Here is a 24,758-nt window from a genome sequence, read left to right on the forward strand (position 1 = left end):
GAGAGGAAAATCAGAAAATGAAACTGAGCCAAGTCAAGTGACAAACACGTGACCTTTTTGTGGGTAGATACATACTAGATTGTAGAATTTACCCAGTTAATGCATTGCCTGCCACTTTCCTTGATTCTTTTTTTTAAAAAAAAATTAAAAAGAAAAAAGGAAACAGACAAGAAATTTGAATTTGAAACACCGTAAAAAATTTGTTCGAATCCCCTTCTCCAAACCAAAAACTAAAGCCAAAATTAGGGTTCCAAATTTCAATGGATCGAGAAATGGACAGAGAAATTTGCGGTTGGATTATCGAATTCCTTGTTCGTGAATCAACCGACGAAATGTTGGTGAAGAAACTGATCCAAGCTTTCCCGCCTTTGAACGGCAAGCCTCGCCTGAAGAAAACGCTGCTTCTCCACTCAATCAGAACCGAAATTCTAGCCGGCAACGTTTCCGAGAGGATACTTGATCATTTGGAGAGGATCGAGCGCATTGACCGCAGCCAAAGGCTCAGAATCCCGGACTCCATAAGGCAAGCTTACTGCGCTGTCGCACTTGAATGCACTGCCAAGTACCTGCCTGGAAGCTGGGATCGGAATGGCAAGTATTTGGATGCGGTGAAGAGAATATGGAGAAGCAGGATTGAAAATCTGGAAAAATCAAAGGCATCCAGGTTGGTTTCCGAGCGACTGAGAAGCCGTCGACGTCAAGTGGAGGCTGCCGTGGAGGATGAGGAGGTCGCCAACGTGTTAATTACAATTAATACGCGAAATGACGCGATACTCACCCTTAGGGTCTATCTATGCGAAGCGCTCGCCTTGATGGGTCCGTCATTCCTTAAAAGCCAATGTGACTCAATCCTTTACAGAGAAAATGGTCCGTTTCTGGAGAAGTGTAGGAGGGATTCGCTTGCCGGAGAATGAAAAAAAAAAAAAGGTAGGCTTTCGCTATTTCTTTATCTTTATCCTTATTCTTAATTCTTCAATGTGACTGACGGCATATAAAACCCAAGTAACGAAAACTGCTTCTGAATTCTGATGCTATTATCTATTAAGAGGAATGTAAAAAAACAATCATGTCGAACTGTTATCTTTGGTTAAAATCTTTCAGGATGAAGAAATAAAATGAATGAGAAATTTAGGTTTCATATCCAATATTATGATATAGAGCATATACAAACTTAAATTTTCCATAATTACATTCAAATTCTTATACTGTTAGGTTCATAATGAGTAGTGAATATGAAATATTTCAAGGCAAGAGTGAATTAAATCCATCTCCTCATACTCTTGCAACTACGCAGATCTACTGAATATTTCTAATTGTTGCAAATTAATATTCATGCTCATAAGCTTTATAGCAAATTAGTCTATGGATGGAACAAGGGAGTAAAATTTTTGCACTCTGCCTTTTTGGACGTTTCTTTTCTTTTTTGCCCTTTGAGGGGAAGGGTTTAGAGATGACTCGAACTCCTTCAATATCTCTTAAAGCCTAACTTCAATTTGTCGAATTCATTATTTTACTTCATTTTGTGCTGTGCGGGCAACAACAGAGAGGAAGGGGTGCATGTAACTGCTGCCCTCGCCCCTCTTGTTAAGCATTGGAGCAGCAGGTTCGAGGTTGTCCCTGCTCCTTAAGCAAGATGGGCAAAAGCAAGTTAACCGGCACGTATGCTGTACCAAATGGTTATGGAAAAGGAGAATGTGAAAAGCTTAAGTATCCCAAGCCAGTCTCTGTCGTAAGCCCTTCCGTGCCTTTTCTGCAATTGAAGCTCCAGTCGTAGAGCCAGTTGGAGTCATAAAAGTGGAAAAGTGGAGAGGAGGTTTGCATCTTCATCATCCTTTTCCACAGAAGGATCTTCTTGATGACTACTAAAAATTTAGTATCCTTCTGAGTTGAAAATGGATTGGTTTTGTTCCCCTGTGCATCTCTGTGGTGGCTCTGTTAAAAAGGGGCAACTCTGATTGGATGAAACAGTTAAGAATTCTTTCAGATTAATCTTTAAGTCAATAGATCTCTTCTTGTTCCTCAATCTTTGGAGAAGGCAGCATTATATTATTGTAAGTTCTCTGTTCCTAACATTTCCTAGACGACAAGTTTTAATTCTTCAATGGGGCAAGTTCAGGAAAAGATGGAGAAAAAGCATTTCCTCTACTCTTCTCACCTTTTGACTGGTTCACTCTTGCTTCTTTCACTTTCTTACTTCCAGACATATGGTTAAACATCAGATATGTATTCATCATGGATCATTTAGCCTAAATTCATGTATTTTGACCTATTAAAATGTACTCTAGTATGTTGGAGAGTTTTCTGAATATTGCAAAGCATTAGATAAAAGTAGATCTAACATGTAGAACAATATGTCCATTTTGTTTGTTGTTGGATATGTGGGCTAAAGTCAGAAGCTAGTTGAATGCAAACCAAGTAAACCTAACATTGTCTGAACTGTCAAAATCTGGAAAGTTGGAAGCATTCTCCGAGTCAAATTTTTGTTAATTTTTTTGGCTTTTTGATCACCACAGAGTTCCTACTTCTGTCCTTTTACATAAATGAAATTTCTCTCTTCAAGTTGATGCCAGCTTTTCTGGGACAATCCTGAAGACATTGAACCCATTGTTTTCATATTTTTCAAAATTTTCTTACCTGCGTGTACCAAGCTTTTTGCATACTAGAAGCCAAGAAAGTGCCTTCTTAGACATTTTCTTAGACAATGGATTTAAGTTCTTCACCAAGTTGTTTGAGCATCAAACCCTTTCCCATGCATTACTTTTATCAACAGGTTTGTTTTGGTATGTCTGGAACAGCAGAAACCAAGCCATTTAAACTTTCAAACCTGCGAATCACTAATTCTGTTTTGTTTCAACCTTGTATGTGAACGGGCTGAACTACATTTTGGTTATAGGGAAGCTAATTAAATGGCGGATGGTACTAGAGAGCTTCCTGATATGCACTCTGCTCCTCTTTTCTATGAACTGTTTCTTATATGATGTTAGGATGGATTCAGTAATCAATCCATATATAGGGTGCATGTTGCCTTATTATAGATATTCTGTTCCTCGTGCAAAGGCTTTCAATCAAAAAAAGAAAAAGAAAACAAGGGTATGGAACAAAATTGACATGCTGATGGACTGAGAAACCAAAGAATAAAATTGAAGGCACATTTAAGGTATTTATACAATAATTGCTGATGCCGAGATCGACAGGAGCTGCTCCTGGCCCAAGCTAATCCAATCTCCTACTCTCAGGTGATGCCACTCCGATGCTTTAAGTTATTAGAAAGAACATGAAAAACCGAAGTGGTCCAGTGGGCCGGAAGCATTTTAATTTGTGTATTACTGCGGCTCAGATGCTAAAGGAACAAACACACTAGACAGGGTGACTCTTTCCCTATCACACACTAGGGTTTAGAGTTTCAATGGATGGAGAAATGGACCCAGAAATAACCCGTTTGTTCATGCACTTCCTTATGTGGGAACCAGTCGACCTAATGTTGATGAAGAAGCGCCTGGAATCTGCCCCGCCTTTGGACGGCAACCCTCGCCCCAAGAAAGTATTCCTCCTCCTCTCCATCAAAGCTAAAATCTTGAGCGGAAACATTTCGGAGGAAATCCTCGACCATTTGGAGATGATCGAGCGCATCGACCGCAGCCAATGTCTCAGAATCACTGACTCCATGAACCAAGCTTACTGCGCTGTCGCACTTGAATGCACCGCCAAGTACTTGGCCGTTAATTGGGACGGGAATAGCAGGTATTTGGATGCCGTTAACAGAATCTGGAGGGGTAGAATTGCAAATCTGGAAAAATCCAAGGCATCCAAGTTGGTGACCACCGACGAACTGAGAAGTCGTCGACATCAAGTTGAGGCTGCCATTGAGGATGAGGAGGTCGCCAACGTGTTAATCGCTACCAATTCGCTCAATGAGGCCATTAGGATGATTAAGGTTTATTTGAAGGAAGCTCAGGCCTTGATGGGTATCTCATCCCTTGAAAGAGAATGTGAGTTATTCCTTGAAAGAGAATGTGAGTCCCGTTTTCCTGTAGTAGAGGCGGAATAAACTTTCATGAGCAGAAAAAAAGAAGGTAGGTTTTGGCTCTTTCTAACTTTCTTCCTATTTTTTTTTTAGGTCCTTTGCCTTTGATAATTGCTGCTGGTGTTACTGTTTTTAGGATAATGAAGAGGAATCGCAGAGTCTATAGAATGAAGGAACGATTAAAATCTTTCAGGATGAGAAAAAAAATTAACTTGGAAGGTGGATTACTTCCTGGGAATAAGCTGTTTTTTTTTTTTACGTTGAAATGTTAGAGTTAGTTTCTAAAAGGAATATTTGAAGATGAGAGTATTGCCCCATTTTGATGAAAAGGATGCTTTTACCATAGTAATACAGGTAAGAGATACAATGTATTAGAGTATCATTATTAAATCCTATGAGTTGCATTTTAATATTTGAATTTGGACTGAGCAATTTAGATTGTATATCTAGTGCTATTTAGGTAATAGAGCTAATAGAAACACAGTTTTCATGAATCATGATTGTGGTCAAATTCATATATTTGCCGAAGTCAAGTAGTGAGTTTGAATTTTGTGAAGGAAAGAGTGATTTTTTAAATCCATTCCCTCTTATATACTCTTCCAAATACATCAATGTATTCAATCTTTACTAATTATTACATAATATTTACCGTTCATACTGTACGAGTTTTATACCAAGTGAAATTCAAATTAGTCTATGGATGGAAAGAGAATAGAGTAAGATGGGTCAAATGTTTGCTCCACCCTATTTTTTTTTTTTTCTTTTTGTGCTTTTAGGGAGAGGGTTCAGTGGTGAGCCAAGCCCGTTCACAACCTTTGCCTAACCTCTTAGATGTTATCAAATAAACTTGGAATGATTTTAAAGTAGACAAGTTTAACGTAAGTTGTGATTATTTTAATCATTCAATTTTATATTAGTGATGATGGATTAGAGTTCTTTACCAAGTTGACCAAGCGTCGGACCCTATCCCATGCACTACTTTTATTTCTTGTTTTGGTATGTCTAGAACTGAGGAAACCGAAGCTATTTTTAGTTTGTAACCGGTGAATATCAATTCTGATTTGCTTCAGGCCTGTGCTGCCTCTTTAGGGTATATTGGTTCCGTTAAAAGGCATAGCAAGAACTCTCCTTCATTTGAATTATATCAAATGGATGGCCCATTGGGCCCCTTGAATTAGGTTAAACATTGATGATTCCTCTTTTTGGGTAATCTTGGCTGGACAAGCTGTAGTGGTATCATTCGAGTACATAATGATGATTTAATCTATTCTTTTTTCTTCTCTTAATGTTTGCTTGTCAACTGGTGACATGTCTGAATATCAACCCTTTGCTTGCCAGAGATGTTGACATTGATGTCCTGGAAATAGACTCTTATGTTGTTTTTTATTGCATTCGCAGGCATATGGTGTATTAACCTCAACCACAAACCCATCCTGGTTGACTGTCTTGAATATTCGACTGTTTTTGCATGTCTCAAAGTATATTTTGGTTTTAGGAAGCTAATCAAATAGCTAACCTCTTGTTGAGGAGAGCTGCTAGTATTAGACAGCTTCATGATATAAACTCTGCTCTCTTTTTGGATGACTTGGTATTATGAGATTGTACTTCTTTAAATTCTACCAACCCATATAGGGTGTATGTTGTCTGGTTGTAAATATTAACTAGTGCAAAATAAAAAATAAAAAAGTTTGAAAAAAACTTGACATGTCTCAGATTTTGAGTCTCAAGTTTTGTGCTGTATTTGGTAGCCTTGGCTCTTATATTACCTTATGTCTTGAAGGAGAATCAATGAGCAGCTTGAAGGCCCGAGCAACCAAAAGTTACTTCTCTGGCCAAGACCCAAACCCGCACACAAACAGTATATGCATTTCTCTTCAACTCTCTACTTTAATGTACTCCTTAATCAGTACAATAAGTTGAACAAATAGACGTTGACTTGTAGTCAACATATCCCACCAACATGTCACTAATAAACAAAGGTAAATAATTGTGAATAGTTTCTTTATACTTGTATGTATATGTTTTCTCCTTCTCCATGGGCATGCAAAGCTGTATCGCCCATCACTTCCTTAAGTTCTACGCGTTTTGAATGATGGCAACTTACTTTTGATGGCGATGGGTGTCTGAACTTTGAACTTTGAAAAGTAGAAATCTCTTCTTCTTGCTTTCCTTTTTTGTATGTTATGCTATTTTGTCTCTAAATTCATATGGCTAAACTTGTTGTTGGTCCCAAACCCAATCGACTCTTCTCAATTATTTGATTCAAAAAGCATCTAATCTATTTTTTTAAATTAAGTGTGGACTTTGTTAATTGTTTTTATTCATTGACTATTAAAATAATGCTTCGCCTTTACAATAGTCAATAATATGTGTAGTTTATAATTTCCCCTGTTATACTTTTATTTAATTTAATAAAAAAATATTTACGAACGTTACCTACAAAATATTATCTCAGATGCTAGGAATACTTTTCAATAATTCTTTTGATCTTTATTGTACTTCCCATTGACATTCAAAAAAATTATAAAAAAAATTATTTTGATTTTAATGTCTTATATTTTTTAAATATTGATCTTCAGTGCTTTTTTAATGCCAAAAATAAAAAAAATAACCATAAAATAAATTTGAAATACAGTAAAAATAAGAGTATTGCATATTCCAAAATTAGGAATTAGAACCATGTAGCATTTCAAAGAATGATTAGTGTGGGTATCAGTCATTTTCATTGAATAGTTATGTGATTCATTAGAAACAAAAAAAGAAACTAATACTGGAATTGCATATAATTAAGTTCCCTCTGTACGTAGTGGGACATTCTCCAGCAAAAGAAGCATTTCTTCGATTCTATATTTGGGTATAATAAATATTTGCTGTATCCCAAGATTGGTTATTCAATTATACGGTACATCAGTCATTATTGTTTCCCAAAACTGCCTACTGGGTGGGTGGTCGCCCTTATATTCTTTATTTCTTCGCACCTAAAATCACGTCTAAACTCCATTTATCTTATTAGGGTGTATTATAACTTATGTTAAAAAAGTTGACCAATTCACGCTTATATGCCCCCTTAGCATGATTGTGGATCCCTCAAAATTTTTAAGACTTTTTATTGTATATATTTAATATCATTTAAAATAATTTTATTTAATAATTAATATAAATAAACAATAATCAAATAATCTCACAAACTCATCTCAATTTTACCATAACTCTTTAAGTTTTTCTTTCTCGTAGAAGAAAAAAAAGTGTTAAAGGAAGAGGGAAAGTAAAAAAATGAGAAAAAAATGTTTTTATAGTTAGAATTTTTGAGAGTTTAAATAACATCAAAATGATGTAATTTGAGAGAAAGAAAGTACTTTAAAAAAAAAAGGAAGAAAAGAAGCAAAAGTAAGAAATAATCAAAAGCAAGGGCTTTAGGTATGATGGTAAAAGTTTTGGTGTGCTTGAAGTCTTTAGATTGAGATGATACTACCACGTCAACCTCACATGCTAATGTGGCATTACTAAGCAATTCAAGCCACCCTCGTTTGTCATGTCAACATTGACGTTATCAATTACAACCGTTAAATTAGATGTTATTAGAGAAATAAATTATATTAAAATAATTTTTAAAATAAAGAAATTAAATTATTTTAATTTTAAATACAGAGATTAAATTGACCAAAATGTATAAATATTAAGACTTGGTGGATATTTTGATCCTTTTGCTACACATCTTTCTCTCTTTATTTTTTTTCTTTTTCTTCCCTATTGTCCTTTCATTTGTTTTTTTATTTTTTTCTCTATAACTCACTATTCAAGCATATTTCATTCTTCAAAAGATATTTATGAGTTTGTAAGCTTGGATGAAGAAGGACTTGAAACACTCACTACTGTTGTGTAAAATTAAGAAGATGTAAAGTTTTCTTTTGTCTTATTCTTCCTATTTATGTTGTTATTTATAGTTGTTTTTTTTTATTTTTATTCTATTTGTTTATAAGTTTATAATTTCTATAGATTTTTTTTAAAAAAATTTTTACGAATCATCAACCATTTTCTTTTTATTTCTTTTTTGATACGTAGGTTTTATCTTCTACTTGTTATGTTATTCTTTTTTCTATTATGTGGATTTTATTTTTTTGTGATTTTAATTTTTAAAAATTAAAAAATTATTTTGTAATTCTCAAATTTAAGTTACAGTGTTACTTTGTTGGCTATTACTTAAAATTTCATCGATATAACATTTTTTTATTAATCTTGATTTTTTTTTTCAAGGTTTATTTTTTTTGTCAAGTTTTTTCCAGTTTTTTTCTCTTTCTTTCCTCCCTCATTTTTTTTATTAATCTTGATTGATAAATTTATTCGCTTTGTTTTGACTCTTTCGGTTTCTACAATAACTATAGAGAGAGCATTTTTAAAAATAAAAATTGTGAAAACAAGATTTTAGAATCAAATAAATGATGAGTTTCTTATAAATAATTTAGTTATTTATATTAAAAAAAATATTGTCAGCCTTTTTACTATAAAGTTAACAATTGATGAATTAAAATTTAAGATATATCATTGAGCACAACTTTACTAAAAGACTATTGTAAGTTTTTCTTTTTTATTTGCATGTTATATAAAATAATTGTATATTATAAATATTTTAATTATTGGTTAAGTTGAACATATTAATTTTAAAAATTTTTAGTATTTATTCCTCTTCGTCATTAACCCTCCAACAAAAATTAAGTGACTCTACCTCTGTCCTCACAAATTTTGACAAATATAACTCGAGTATGTGTATATATATTTATTTATTTATTTCTCAAACATTAAAACATTAAAGTATCTGATCATTGGATTTTGATGACTAACAAAAAATAAATATCTTTATTTAGTATAGGTTTTAAATAACTGAACAATCAAAATATTAAATAAAATAAAATTTATACTTGATGTGCTGAGATACTATTTTATTATAAAAGTAAATTTAAAACTTTTAAAAACTTAAAAAATAAACATTAATAATTTTCTTGTGTTGATTGATTTTTTTAGCAAAATTTAAGATTTCTTTTTTCGAAAATTGATCGTTAGAGTACAATAGTAAACTAGGACCAAGTCAATTGGCCATGCAGCGTTTAAAATTTGTTAAATTATGTAGAAGCAGGAAGCCAGCTAGCAAAGTACTTGCGAATCAATATCCTTTGTCCAAGGCACAACCACGACCTGAATAATATCTAAATTCCAAACCAATCCAAAAAACGGATGAATCTGCACATCAAGGGGATCGGGTTTTTCTTTATTTTCATTTCCTTTCCCCTTTTTCTATCGTTTCAAGATCAATGACTTCGCCAATAAACGCGTCCAAGGCGTGCGGCATTGTGGCGGCCTTGCTTACCCTTTCAGTCCCCACGCGTTTGGGCGCAGCTTTTTTCCTTTTGGTGTTGTTTCTCTTCAAGTCTTTGCCAATCGTTGGAAATTATGAGAGCATTTGAATGGATGAAGGATAGGGCAACCGTGCAATAAAGACTTTTGGCGCTTTCTGTTTACATCGTTTCTTGCAGCCACTGTTCCATGCACTAGCTAGTGTGAGTGAGTGCTTCTGACTTTTACGTCACGTTCTGCCCGTTCGCATATTCTTTCTGATTTATTCCTGTATTTTCCTAAATATACGATTGTGAAACCAGAGTACACAAACCCTTATTTCTTTTAATGAAATATCCCAACCTCTTTGAGCACCTTACTAGCCTTCAAATATATATGTATATATATATATATATATATATATATATATATATATATATGTTGAGCCACCAACCACCAAGTTTAACCTATAGTTACAATATTAGTTTCCTCGTATTGGACATTTGTCCCCTATCTCGCCAAAAGAAAAGGAATTTCATTGTTTCTATAACAAAGTCATTTTGGGACAATTTTCTAACAATCATGAGGAGGAGGAGGACATACATAGACAACAGTGGACTAATAATCAAAATTCATACAATTTTAACCATAGTGCACAAGGCAATATGTAATGCATTACTTATTATACCATTATATCTTTTATAGTGCAGAAAATACATAATTCTAAAACGTTTACTCCAATAATTTTTTTTAATTAATTGATACAATCATTCATCTTGACATAAGTAATTTTAAATTTGAAATGATGTTAATAACGAATATATATGATTTTTATAAAATAAAACGTATCTTTCTCTTATATAAGAAATGGGACAACATATTTTTCAAACCTTTATATGGGCATTCATATGTGGAAAAAAAAAATAGATAGTTAGTGGGTAACGGTTGCCTTTAATAATGTTATACATTAATTCTGATAGCAATAAAAACATGAAAAAGAAAATGTTAAGGTAACGTCTAGTATTTGACAATACAATATGATTGCAGGGAATATAATATTATAGTATTTAGTATATATGCAAAATAATGATTAAAATACAAGAAAGATAATATTGCAACATTTGATTTACAAGTATTTTACTGAAAATGTAATGTCAATTTTCAAATTTATCTTTATTTATTAAAATACAAGTTTAATATATTTATATTTTTTATTATTAATTTTTATAAAATATCATCTCTCAATTATACTTTTGATATCATATATTTTATTGTTATTTTTTATTATAATTTTACATATTTTATTTTAATATAATTTTTTATATTATATATTTTATTTTAATTTTTTTTTAAACGATAATATAAATTTTATTAATAGTCATCATGATTATGAGAATAATAAAAAGATATTCTCAACATCTATATAAAAAAATTATAATATTGTAAAATATTTTTAATAAAATAATAAAATTAAAAAGTAAAATATTTTTAATAATATTACAGAGTGTAATGTAATCTGATTGTATTAGTTTTAGGTTACAATCATATTACATTTATTGACTATAATATAATTATATTATAATTTTATATTATAGTGATTTATTATATAATAAATATTAAAATATAATTTAATTATATATATTGTAAAAAATATACTTTTAGTTCTCTCGTACCAAACAGGATGCAGTCCGACCAAAAATAAAGAATAGCGCAATAGATTGACCTTTTTAATGTGGAGCAACCAAGTAGTGTAGGTCGGTGGGTTAGGCCACGTTTTATTGTATCGGATCACTCACAAGTCCCAGCACATTTTCTACTTGCCTCGTGATTGTGTGGTGTCTTATCGTAATGCATTGCTGCACCTCCCATCCTCTTGCTCTAGACGCGTTCATCCAAAATGCTGCGCAAAATTTACCCTAAATTCTCTTTCTTTTAATCAAATTTTATTTTGGCTTTCTAACCTTTTTTTTCTTTAAATTCTTTCGTTCAGAAGCTTCTTTAAACTGTTTCACTAATGCTTTACAATTAAATAATTTTGTTAAAAATAACTAAAAATATTCATGTATCATCCATGTAAACACTTTCGATATGTTATTTTCTAACGACTTAGCTTATGGGGACTGTCCGTGCCCTGGCCATACACTCAAATTACAAATTTACTTTATGTTATTAATTTGTATATGCTTTTAAATGGTCTCCAATCAAAAGTGTATATATTTTGTCAAATAAAAAAAAAGAAAAAAAGAAAAGAGAGAGATGAAAGTGTCTATCATTTACAAGTTCTAAAAAATTTTTCTTAAATTTGTCTAAAATTTCCCAAAAGCTCTAATTAGGAATTTGATTTTTTGGCCTTCAAAAAATTCATTTTTCAATTTTCAAAAAATTGATTTTTCAATTTTTACAATAATTAAAAATAATATTCCAGAGTTTCTATTTAACCTAGCTGCAACATTTTGTAGTAAAATGCATTAGAGAAAATTAAAGAGTAATAAAAACATCTTTTTTGTAAAATATTAGCTCCTTTTTTTAATTCTTTAATGATAATGAATATTTTTAATTTCATCTTGTACAAATGTAATTAAAAATATTTTATTATTTTTCCTCTTATTTATGATATTATTTTTCATTTCAGGGAGACAGTGCTGAAAAGTGACAGAATGAAGTTTTTCTAACGCGCTGTCAATCTAAAATCCCCGTCAAATATTGTTTCCTTCTACAGGAATGTTGTATCTGCTTCTGGATTTTGACTGTTTAGTCAACCAGAAAGCTAATGGAGCTAGCTAGCTGGCCATTTTCTTAATCAAAATCTTAGCCCCACACCCTAACACAGCGCGTGCCCAACAGCAGCCAATCACGTTTTACGTGGGATCTTATTCCTTGGTCAAATTAGTACTGAAAAAAATGAAATTAATAACTCTTATTTTTTTTATTTTTTTTCCGACCAAAAACGTCTACTATTTTTAACTTATTTTGTGGGAAAAAAATTGCAATAAATAAATTATTACAACCTCAATTATCTCTTTCCTTAGATACTAAGATAGTATCCGTAAAGCTAGAATCCAAAACCATTTGAGTTGGGACAAATAATTATATCAGTTAAGTTAAAATTAATTTTTGTTGTTGATGCTAATGGAAAATGATTTGAGTTGGGACAGTCGACTTTATCATCATTGGAGCTAAACTGCCTATTCATATCTTTAATTTATCTCTTATAATTAATTGGTCCACGATTCAAAAGAAAAATTCAATTGGTCCACATTATTCGGACGCTATGATATAAGGGACAGTATTGTTGATTAATAAAAGTGCTTGTGGCTCTATCTCCTACTGCTTCCACTATCCCACTTTCGAGTTTTCCATAAACCTCTCTCTGCGTTTTATCTCTGTGTGTGATGAGTGTTGAATAACTCCAGTAAAAGAGTTAAAGACAGCTATAACACAACCCAGGATCAAAGCCACATGGGAAGAGCTAATTTGACAACTCCAAACCTACTCCTGCTTGTAAACCTTTCATGTTTTGTTGCATTGGTTTTGTTTGCAACCTTTGGATTAGCTGCTGCTGCTGCTACTACTCCTAGTCTTCATCCTGAAGAAGGTATATTATATACCCAAAGCTTCAGCAAAAGTTTTCGGTTTCTGTCTTCAATTCCTTTTCCAGCATTTAGCAATCAAACATTATTCTGTTAATTTGCTTGTATAATATGTTGCTGCTGCTGCTGCTGCTGCAGTGAAGGCACTGAAAGCAATAGGGAAGAGACTGGGGAAGAAGGATTGGGATTTTGGGGTAGAACCCTGCAGTGGAAAAGGGAATTGGATAGTACAGGGAGATGAAGAGACTGGTTTTGCAAGCAATGTGACCTGTAGTTGCTCTTTCAACAACTACAAGACCTGCCATGTAGTAAGCATGTACGGCCTCTATCTCTATTAATTCATTTCTTCTTTATCATCGTCAAGCTTCAGTTTCTATTCTGGCTTTTTCATCTTCATTCTTTCTTCATCAGTCTCTCTCATGTGGGTGGTAATCATATTTAGGACTGTTTATTTGGGGTTGTTACATTGCAATTTTAATTTATTCTTTTTGGTAATGATTATTATAAGTTGAAATGTTAAGCATATAGGCTTTTGATGGAAACCCAGAGTCTGAAAGCTCATAATTTGGTCAATGACTCAACACCACCCATGGCTGGGTTGGGGCTCACAAATTTGTCGGTTGTGCACTCCTATATATATATAAAATCAAAACAATACTTATTTTAAATATTGTTTTCTTGAAAAAAGAATCTTACTCTCTCAGTGTCTCCCTTCTTTAAAGTATTCCTTCCATTTTTTTAGTATTTTTACACGTCTTCAACATCATGTTCTTTTTCTTTTTTTTTTTAATATTTAATTTTATAGTTTTTTACTATATTTTAAAATTATTTTTTGATATTTTATGAAAAAATAAATAATTTGTGTTAAAAACACTTTAATTTTTTTTCTTAAACTTTATAAATATTCAATGGAGGCAATAACATAAAAAAGAAGAAGTAACTTTAATTTATTATGCAGAGCCGAAATATTATTTGGGCTGGGACACCCAATTTCCACAGCTTTAGTGAATTAAACCTCTAAATTATGCGCGGAACAAGTATGAACTATGAATGGGGCAGGCCTAATTCAGGCCAAGCCTTTCCAATAATGAATAAAAAAACATTTCATCTTAAGAATAAAAGAGATGCTAGTATTGCTGTATTAGCATTATGTTATTTATATATTCATATTGAATTATTTTCAGACAAAGTTTTTTTATTAATAAAATAATCTGGCTGGGCTCGGCAATTTCCCGGCCAATAGTCATTTGTTTCTCCTTATTTACTGTTTTTCCCTGCGTTGCTCCAACTTTCCATTTGTTTCTTCTTATATGCTTGCATGATACTTTAGCATGGGCATGGAGATGTGGCTTAGGAAGAAGGAAAATGCTCCATTGCTGTTACTTGTAAGAAATAATGGGCCTTCTTATTTGATTTATTGACATATTTTTGTTCATTGTGTCGATTCTATCATATTGTGGCACAATAAATGTTGGACGGATTAGCAGTTCTCTTCTCTAGGAAATATTGATGGCACCTGCTTCAGAAAAATGCCATGTCCCATCTACACACTCGAGTCTGAACACATAGGTTTTCCATAGATACATGTGAAAAGCCCCCTAGCTTTTTTGGGCTACGCAGAAAACGATATGACTCTTCCATCTCGTAAACTCTTTTCGAGACAGAGCAACATATTTTGTCTCCCCTTTTTTGGTGAAATAAATTCCATTGCCATGGATTTGAATAAATTGGGTTTATTGCTCAATTGAATGTTGCAACATAATAGAGACTATAAAGATTTTTTTTTTGTAGTATATGAAGCAATGTTAAAGTTTGTTTGTCGAGGTATTCTAAACTGGTGCAGAAAGGTTTTTGCAGAGTTTTAACTGCTTTGAATATATCAGCAACTTTACCACCAGAGTTTTCCAAGTTCCGACACCTGAAACTGCTGTAAGCGAATCCATTTGTCTAGTTGACTTGAACTATAATGATATGATCTTTTCTTTTTTTTTAAATTTAGATAATAATTTGGTGTTTTTTATTATTAATCCTACTTTATTTCTGCTTGTTTAGGGACTTAAGTCGCAACTACTTCACAGGTTCTATTCCTCAAGAATGGGCTACCATGAAGTTGGAAGTGCTGTAAACATCCTACCACTGCCGTCTTTGTAATGTTAAGTATGATTGTGTTGTAATTGATCAAATTATATGCTTATGTTAGTTCAATTTTGCAGCTCTTTTATGGGGAACCGGTTGTCTGGTCCATTCCCAAAAGTTTTCACCTACATCACCAGCCTCAGAAATCTGTATGCACAAATCCTTATTTTTTACCGTTCTATTATGTTCAAAAGATTTTCTTAAATTTCATTTGATTTTATGTACAGCTTGGACACGTCCATCTCTCTAAATGATCTCATGAAGAATAAGTTCAATTTTCTTTACATAAACTGAATACTATCACATTCCACCTTTCCAGGTCTATTGAAGGAAACAACTTTTCAGGACCCATTCCTCCAGATATTGGAAAGTTGATCAATTTACAGAAAGTGTAATTCATTTCATCCTCTTGTGTGCAAAAGCACTTGATTTTGGGCAATCACAATGCTTTTTGATTGCTGTTATTAACTTTGCTATTGTCTTCTCTCTTCAGTATTCTGTCATCAAATGCGTTCAATGGAGAATTGCCTCCAGAACTTGCCAATTTGGTCAATTTGACTGATATGTAAGCAGACAATCTTGACTTCCAAAATTATTTAATCTATAGGTGCTGAGTCTATGAGTATCAGGTCATCAGCAAGAGTTGTTTACACCAAAGCAGAGTTTTGGCAGTGGTGATCTTGATATATTTCTACTTTTTTTTAATTTTCAAGACTTTAATTCGTTCTGTTATACTTCTAAGCAGTAATGCTGACTTTCACCGGCATTGTATTAGAAGCAGTAATCCTAAGTTTCATCGCCATAGTACTAGAGAATGGCCACTTAATTTAGTCAGTTAATCATCACCAACATAAGCAGCTTGCCTATTTTATCCTTGTCTTAGCAGCTGATTGTGGTACCAAACAATTTTTCCAAGAGCCCCTCTTTATTCAACCACAATTTTGTCCAGACTTCTTTCTCTTGGCATTTTTGTTAATCATCATATTTATGATTCATGGGATATTTCCAAATCAAGCCCTTGGTAACTTTAAGTTTTGTTCATCAAAATCTTGACCTAGATCATGCTTTCTACGACCCCTTACAAGCTTTTCTTTCTTTAAAATGTTTTAGGAGGATAAGTGACAATAACTTTTCTGGAAAGATTCCTGATATCATCAGTAACTGGAAGCAGATTCAAAAACTGTGAGTTTTCAAACTTTAGCTGAGTATTTAGACAGCTTTCTTAATTTTTTGCTATAATTTAAATTCTTTCTTTTTTTTTTCTTTTCAGGCAGATTCAGGGTTGCTCTCTTGAGGGGCCCATACCTTCCAGCATTTCTGCTTTGACTAGCTTATCTGATCTGTATGCAACCATGATAGTTAATGTTGATTTTAATTTTTCTTTCTTTTTTAGATGATTTCATTAACTGATTATTTTGGCTTTTAATTATTGTTAGGAGGATTAGTGACTTAAAAGGCAGAGGGTCTCCTTTCCCACCATTGCATAACATGGACTCACTGAAGACATTGTTAGTGGAATTCAACTGATATTGTGTATTTTTCTATAAATATTTTCAAATTCACATGGGTGGTAATCTATGAGCTATTTCTTAGAATCAAATCGAATTGTCAAATGCAGGATACTAAGGAACTGCTTAATATATGGAGAAATTCCAGCATATATTGGGGATATGAAGAAATTGAAAACTCTGTAAGTAGCATCAAGCTAGGGCTTTATTGAAAACAAATTACTGCTAACAACAGATATGTTATTGATTAAGTTTGTAGTTTGTTTGCCCTCATTCTCAAGTTGGGCCTCCCCACACTCTTACCATTTCGTTTTACGTTAGATGCTTTAACATTGTATGAGAGCCCAAGTTGTTTGTTCACATTGTTTCTGTTTGTTCTTTGTTCCTAATATATGGTGTCAATGTCTTGGCCCATTTGTTTCAGTTGTTAGTACTGTGCCCATGTCATGGGACCATTATCATCTCTCCAAAAGCAAAGGTAAACTTGATGGGGTGTGCAGCGTCTACCCTTAAAAGGGGTTGACTCTAATACCAATTTGTCACGGGACCCATTACCCTCTCCCTTAAAGGTTAACCTAATGGGTTGTGCAATACCCACTCTTATAATCCTGGGGTCCTTCCCTTACCTATCCAACGTGAGACTGTGTAACACCTACACATGTGGTGGAGTGTTAAGTGGTGTTTTCCTACACTGATTAAGTTTAGAGTTTGCTGTGGACTTATATCCCCTTTCCCCATATTGTCAGTTTGTTTTAGGTTGGATGCATAACAAGACAGATAGAAAGCTATTTTCTGAAATACTCAATAAAATCATTTTGTGATAAGTTTTTTTTTTGGTTGGAGTAATTGAAAATTTACACATGCTTTGCTGTTATAATGCAGGGATATCAGCTATAATAACTTGACTGGAGAAATTCCTGGATCATTCTTCAAACTTACAAAAACAGATTTCTTGTAAGAGATGTAATTGTTTTCATAATTCTAATCAACTTATTAATATTGTAAATAATGTGAGATTTTATAGTTTTATATTATCATTACTTACTGTTCCTTGTAGGTATTTGACTGGAAATCAGCTCACTGGGTCTGTGCCTGGGTGGATACTAGAAAGAAATAAAAATGCGTATGTATATGTATATCCTTAACTTTCTATTACAAAGATGAAACTATAACGTGTAATTACTGTGTCTTTGCTTGTTGGTGAATTTTGAATTGCTCTAATGTTTTTATGATGCACAGTCAACAAATACTGTATCTTCCTTAGCTAGTTCAATCATCCAATGATACCAAAGAAAAGTGAATTCATCAAGCTACATATTGTCAATATATTGCATCACGAATTACAAACTAATTAGTGGATAATGGTAAATATTTTTCCTTGATTTTTTAATCTACAGGGATATATCTCACAACAATTTCACGTGGGAAACCTCAAGTCCAATAGAATGTCCTCGAGGGAGTGTGTGAGTTATTTTATTTGTCCTAAATAATCAATCCATATATATAAATTGAAATAGTAAAGTAGCTCGCATTTTTTTCCAGGAACTTGGTTGAGAGCTACTCGACATCAGCAACTAAATTGTAAGATTTTGTAATTTATTTTCAGATAAAGTAGTTTATCAGCATATTTTGGTAGTGCTTATAGTTTTCATGGATAGCTCTGGAGCTTCATGTCATTTTCTTGAAAGCAAAAGCTTATTGATTCTTTTTTGGGTTTTGCTATGTTGGTGCAGAAGTAGAGTTCCTGCATGTCTAAAACATAACTTCCCATGTTCTGCTTCACCTGGTAAGTCAATTCTGGGGAAAAGAAGCAGCCCTTCTCCCTTTTCTTTCTTTGGCGATGAAAGATATAGAATTCTCCTGCAACATTATTAAAGATAATCTGACTTTGCAAATTTGGTAGGAGAAATAGCTTCTAAGTAGCACTTATATGACCACATTAAACAAAATATACTAATTGCTGTGATTAACTTGATGCAAGAAAGAGTCTAAACAGGGAAATGCTTCATCTTATTTGTACCCTCGTGTAAATTAACAAGTCTTTTGATAAAATTTTTAGTAGTCCTCCTGTTGCCTACCCAGTACAAAAGTATAGAAAGTTAATATGTGACTCAATGTGGTATGTTAATGCTAATTTACCAACCTGGTAAGCAATCACTCATCCTTCACCAGTACAAGCTAGTGCAAGAAATTAGTGCACCATGAAAATTGAACCTATTTGCTGTTCTTAGTTGATTCATCTAACCAGAATGTCCTGCTAAGAAAATTTTAAAATCCTTTAAATTGTTGGTTAACAGATAAATACTCCTTGCACATTAACTGTGGGGGGAAGGAACTAAATGTCAATGGAAATGCCAAATATGAAGCTGATCGAGAACCAAGAGGTGCTTCAATGTTTTACCTGGGGCAGCATTGGGCATTAAGCAGCACTGGAAACTTCATGGATAATGATATTGACGCAGATGACTATATTGTTACCAATACTTCTGCTTTGTCCAATGTCTCTGCAATCCATTCCGAACTCTACACAACGGCACGTGTTTCTCCCCTCTCTCTCACATATTATGGACTCTGCCTAATGAATGGGAATTACACTGTTAATCTGCACTTTGCGGAGATTATTTTCATAAATGATCGATCATTTTACAGCCTTGGGAAACGCATATTTGATGTCTATATTCAGGTACTTAAATTTTTCAACATACATGATGTAAAAACAAGCAAAAAAAAAAAAAAAGGCTTAACATTTGAAAATTGTATCTCCTAATTTTATAATTTATTATTTGTCTGAATGTAGGAAGAATTGGTGCTGAAAGATTTTAATATTGAAGATGAAGCTGGTGATACTGGTAAGCACATTGTAAAGAACTTCACAGCTGTTGTGACAAGACATACATTAAAAATCCGCTTATACTGGGCTGGAAGGGGGACAACAGGCATACCAGCAAGGGGGATGTATGGTCCACTTATTTCAGCTATATCAGTGGTTCCAAGTAAGTTGCCGAAAACTCTACAAAGTCTTCGTCTTGCTTTCATCATTAATAAATGGCAGTGATTCAGTATCTGGGAGCCTTTCCACATTCAACTGTTCTGTAGCTATGGGGATTGATCATATTAACTGAACTCCCTGTAAAGTATTAATATTAATTGTTTATATATCACACTGCTGTTAATCGAGTTTAGTTCCATTGGATGGAGACATTATCAGTAGTTATCCCAATTCCATTAGTCATTGCCATCTAGAGGATTTTATCCAACACAGCTAATTGTAGTCCAACTCAGAATTTAAGATGACAAATAAAATGTACAAGCTACGTTTTTTTTTTCCGTAAATTAAGTAATTATAATTTTCTCCATATATTGTATTCAGCCACAGAGGCTTCTGTCTGCATTGAATCCAATATATAAAGATCAAGTTAGTTGAAGTGGTTCTTGAAAAGTTCATATAAAAAGTATGATCCTATTAAAATTGTTTGCCAGGTCCCTAGTCTCTGTGATTGCCAGGATTCAATTTTGTGGACTTTTTGATGAAGTACATTGATTGGGAAAAATATTTCTTCTTAACCAGACTTTCAGCCCCCGACTGTTGATGACGACAGGAATGATCTCATAGTGGTGGTTGGGGCAGTATCTGCAGCAATACTTATTGTCCTTATGGTCTTAAGTGTCATGTGGAGAAAAGGCTGGCTGGGAGGCAAAATCTCTGCTGAAAAAGGTATTCGCCATTTTAGTGAACTCTGTCATTTATTGCACTTGCTTAACTCCTAATCCATTGGCATTTCAAAATCAAATTTGTGAACCACATATATATGAGACCTTGTTTTGCTGTACATAATGGCCCAGGAAATGTTGAAGGTTTAAATGGCACTTGTTTAAGTCTTAGATAAAATCAATTTGACACAGAATCCAATTTCTTGACTCCTAAACACAACAGGTTTCCATATTCTATTACTATTAGTTTACTCAAGTAGCAGAAGAACAAGACACCTATGTCAGCATAGATAAGAATGACATACATAAACTTGTTAAAGATATAAGACCTTGATTTTGTCGTTTGTTATTTTCTGCTTCGAAATAACATGCATCATATCTTGTCTTACAGATGAGAATTCTCCAGAGTTCTTGATAGCAGTTTGTTTTATGGTACTGTATTTTTGAATGTCATGTTTACTGCATTGGACAAAGGATAGAAACATAATATTGTGGTTCAACAATAATTTAACTTATGCATATATTTAATAGTAGGCTTGGGTAAAATTCATTATTGCAGCTGCAACCTGAGCTCCAGGACTTCAGATTTTAGTTTCTTCCATCTTCTTTGTGGATTACAGCTCTCAGAAACCATGATATGGCTTAATTATCATACACAAAGTTATTAAAAGTATTTATATAATTTTTCACTTCGATGACATTTAACATTGCATTCTTGACAGAGCTGAGATGTCTGGATCTGCAAACAGGAATCTTCAGTCTAAGACAGATTAAAGCTGCCACCAAGAACTTCAATGCTGAAAACAAAATTGGCGAGGGTGGCTTTGGTTGTGTGTATAGGGTAAGTGCGTATATCCAAATCATATCGTTTTGACCATCTGTTGAAAAAAACAAATCTATGATCAAAATCCAATGAATCAAATGGTCCTTATTGTCAAAATCAGTTTTCATCCAGTAATGAGGTTTTAACTAGGAATTTTCAGATTTTATCTTCAAAGTGGTTACTGACTCTAACTTGTAACTTATTATTCTTGAAAATCTTTTGGGTGTATAGAAGTGGTAATTGCCAGGGAGTCCTCAGGATTTTCCTGATGAGATGCATAGATTGTTGCATAAAGATTTTGAGGGCTCTATGTATTATAGAAAGTTTTTTGTACAACAGAAAATTTTCCTATAAGAAAAGAAGAGTAAAAGAATCCCAATTGAAACACTCAAGTGCATGACAACTTATGTCAATGTATTCAATGCATGCATGCATGCTTTTGCATGCTTAAAATTTAAAAATTCACTTTTTACTATTAAATTCAAGCCACAACTTTCTATGCTGAATGCAGGGTCTATTATCAGATGGAACGGTCATTGCAGTGAAGCAACTCTCATCAAAATCAAAACAGGGAAATCGTGAATTTGTGAATGAAATAGGCATGATATCTGCCCTGCAGCATCCAAATCTTGTGAAGCTCTATGGATGTTGTGTTGAAGGAAATCAATTATTGCTAGTTTATGAGTACATGGAAAATAATTGTCTATCCCGTGCTCTTTTTGGTAAGCTTAGAACTTCTAACAATCTATGATATGTAAAATAATTGATTGAAATCCACCTTAAAAGTTACCATCAGATTTTGATTGGCTTTGTTTCTGCTTAATGACAGGGAAGGATGCAACACACAAACTGAAACTGGACTGGCCTACCAGGCAAAAAATTTGCCTTGGTATAGCCAGGGGTTTGGCCTACCTCCACGAAGAGTCTAGAATAAAAATTGTGCATAGGGATATTAAAACAAGTAATGTGTTGCTTGATAAGAACCTCAATGCAAAAATTTCTGATTTTGGTTTGGCAAAGCTAAATGAAGATGACAAAACCCACATCAGCACTCGTATAGCCGGGACTATGTAAGAATTTTTTTGAGGACTTGTTCAGCTTTTTCACTTTACAGCTAGTCATTTTTTTTGTAAAGCACTGCTAGTCATTGGTGTCATAGTTGTTATGCTACTGTGGAAATTGAAAGATGTGATGCTTCGACCTCATCCCGTGGAGGAAGCTCTGAGCAGGTTTAATCTTCCTTGGCATTTGATTAATTAGAGAAGTTTGTTAAGAATGACTTAGTCATGATTTTAGTGCAAACAGTTAACAGTATCGCATACTAAATTCTGCTCCCCGAAATTGCTAATGATGCCCATAATCATAACCAACATCTGTGTTGGTTATATACCATGAACTAAGGATGTGTATTATCTACTAAATTGCTTGCCCTGAAAATATGCATTGTTTAGTAACTGTTCTATTCTTTGATTCTGTAGTGGTTATATGGCTCCTGAGTATGCCATGCGTGGCTACTTAACCAACAAAGCCGACATCTATAGCTTTGGTGTTGTTGCATTGGAAATTGTTAGTGGAAAGAGCAACACAAACTACAGGCCAAACGAGGACTTTGTTTACCTTCTTGACTGGGTAAATTGAATCTCTCTTAATCTTCTTAAATCCTTATCCCTTATCCCAGAGGAATTTCCTATTTGGTTTCTTGTCATTGCTTGGAACAAAGAACTATGTGTTTCATGTTATGAGCTACATTTAGTTCTCATGATAGAATAATTTGTTAATCTTCCTAAATGATTCAAACATATAATTCTGTATTTCTGTGAATGAACATGAAAGGAAAAGGTTCACTAAGTTTTTAAATCTTTAAATTCATTTGAAAATGATAATTTTCACACCTGATTGCCTGTTGTTTTCTTTTTCTCTTTTAAATAAAACTCCAAAAAGAAGCTGTATATTTCAGTTTACTACAAAGCATGCTTCACCACGTAGCTCTCTTGCCATGTCTTCGTCCTGCTGAAAAGCCATATAAAACTTTTTCAATCCAGCTGCACTTTGTTATGTCAACCATCTCTTTGATTCTTGTTATTTGTCAGGCCTATGTTTTGAGAGAGCGGGGAAGTTTGTTGGAGTTGGTTGACCCAGCCTTGGGATCAGAATACTCATCAGAGGAGGCAATGGTGATGCTCAATGTGGCTCTCTTATGCACCAATGCATCTCCCACCCTCAGGCCTACCATGTCACAGGTTGTGAGCATGCTCGAGGGTCGAACTGCTGTTCAAGACATCCTCTCAGATCCTGGGTTTTCATCCATTAATTCGAAATTCAAGGCCTTGGTTAATCACTTCTGGCAAAATCCAAGCCAAACAATAAGCTTGTCAAGCAATGGCCCAAAAACAAATTCCTCAAGTTCTAACATAGAAGAAGCAGAAGATAATAGCCAGCTTTTGAGATTTAGTTCTGTTCAATCTGAAGTGTGACTTGTGCTATTGTTTTAGGTTTTTTTTTTAATATTATAATTTTGGGGTACCTGTGAGTAAGTCCAAGAAACGAGAAGGAATTCGAACCTTGGACCTTATCCTTCCTAAGGAGGGATAACAAGTATTGGGTCAAGCCTAGGTTGAGTTTTACTATAGTTTTATAGCATCATCTGTATATAGTAATGGGAAAATCCCTTGTTAAATGTTTATGAAGCAATAAGATTGTCCAGCAATGTCCCACTTTCTGATTCCTCAGCTTTATTTTCATCAAACCATATTATAATTGGTTTAATTAAATCTGTTGAATCGTGATAATTGATAAATTAAGCCAATTAGTAAGCTTAATTGTTACTAACTTAATGTTCTCAAGTTGTAATAATTGATTTAATAGTTAACCCATTATATTTTTAATTTTATGTTATATGTTTAAGTGGCATAATTGAAGAACGAGAGAATTTCATAATAAGTTACTCTCAATTAAAATATATCACTTTCATTTAAAACGTGCCACCTAAACACATTATTATAAAAAAAAAATTAACTACTTCTTACAAATCACATGTGATTATTCAATGATGAATATTTATTTAAGCAAACTCAATATATTGTTGTGTGGTAAATAGTTGATCTTTTTCAAGAATATAATTATAATAAGGCATGCTTTGAATGGAAAAGGTATACATTGATGTGGAGTACCCATTTCATACATTATAGATTATTAATTCAATGGCTTAAGTACCATTTAAAAAAAATAGGATGGCTAAATTATGCTTTATGATATATGTTAGTATTTGTTATTTGATAATTACTGGTTATTTACAAATTAAAATAATAACAAACAAATAAATCTTTGAATAAAAAATAACATTATTAATTCTTCCATACTCTTCTCCTAGCCCCTTTATTTTATGTTAGGGTTTGATTGATTGTTACTTTCTATTGTACTTTTTCTTCAAAGTTACTAAAAATAAAATCTTTATATTTGATAAAAATGAGAAAATAATTAAACAAAAAAATATTAAAACATAATTATTTCACGTAATAATAAAATAAATTTTGCATTTTCTTATAAAAAATAATTTTCAACGTTTTAAACGTTAAGAAAATTATTTAGTTTTTCATTAAAATGCACTTTTTACATTTTACTTTAGTATAAAATTAAAA

The 24,758-nt window shown here is 33.1% G+C and overlaps 3 protein-coding genes across 5 annotated transcripts; all 3 read left to right on the forward strand.

Moving 5' to 3' along the window:
* On the forward strand, positions 145-2,279 carry LOC18612111. The gene has a single exon (XM_018125806.1). The coding sequence runs from the start codon at positions 261-263 to the stop codon at positions 912-914; it is 654 nt and encodes a 217-aa protein (XP_017981295.1). The 5' UTR covers positions 145-260; the 3' UTR covers positions 915-2,279.
* LOC18612112 lies at positions 2,863-5,610 on the forward strand. The gene is made up of 2 exons (XM_007048716.2): positions 2,863-4,073; positions 5,423-5,610. Exon 1 carries the CDS (start codon positions 3,407-3,409, stop codon positions 4,046-4,048), a length of 642 nt encoding a protein of 213 aa, XP_007048778.2. The 5' UTR covers positions 2,863-3,406; the 3' UTR covers positions 4,049-4,073; positions 5,423-5,610.
* On the forward strand, positions 12,660-23,849 carry LOC18612113 (probable LRR receptor-like serine/threonine-protein kinase At1g07650). Of its 3 annotated transcripts, XM_018125793.1 has the most exons (24): positions 12,660-12,947; positions 13,081-13,258; positions 14,800-14,871; positions 14,995-15,063; positions 15,156-15,227; positions 15,398-15,469; positions 15,572-15,643; positions 16,189-16,260; positions 16,349-16,420; positions 16,515-16,586; positions 16,697-16,768; positions 17,469-17,540; positions 17,644-17,709; positions 17,984-18,049; positions 18,129-18,167; positions 18,320-18,372; positions 18,884-19,269; positions 19,384-19,579; positions 20,155-20,301; positions 21,020-21,138; positions 21,632-21,842; positions 21,950-22,190; positions 22,599-22,749; positions 23,211-23,849. In XM_018125793.1, the coding sequence occupies exons 1-24, from the start codon at positions 12,812-12,814 to the stop codon at positions 23,592-23,594; spliced, it is 3,090 nt and encodes a 1,029-aa protein (XP_017981282.1). In that variant the 5' UTR covers positions 12,660-12,811; the 3' UTR covers positions 23,595-23,849. The 3 variants fall into 3 exon arrangements, 2 of the variants coding, with proteins under 2 accessions (XP_017981282.1, XP_017981288.1); XR_001929058.1 differs by lacking the exon at positions 23,211-23,849 and having other exon boundaries at positions 21,950-22,349; positions 22,599-22,689; XM_018125799.1 differs by lacking the exons at positions 12,660-12,947; positions 13,081-13,258 and adding an exon at positions 14,277-14,327.

This window comes from Theobroma cacao, chromosome 1 (assembly GCF_000208745.1).
Source record: "Theobroma cacao cultivar B97-61/B2 chromosome 1, Criollo_cocoa_genome_V2, whole genome shotgun sequence".
NCBI lineage: Eukaryota > Viridiplantae > Streptophyta > Magnoliopsida > Malvales > Malvaceae > Theobroma > Theobroma cacao.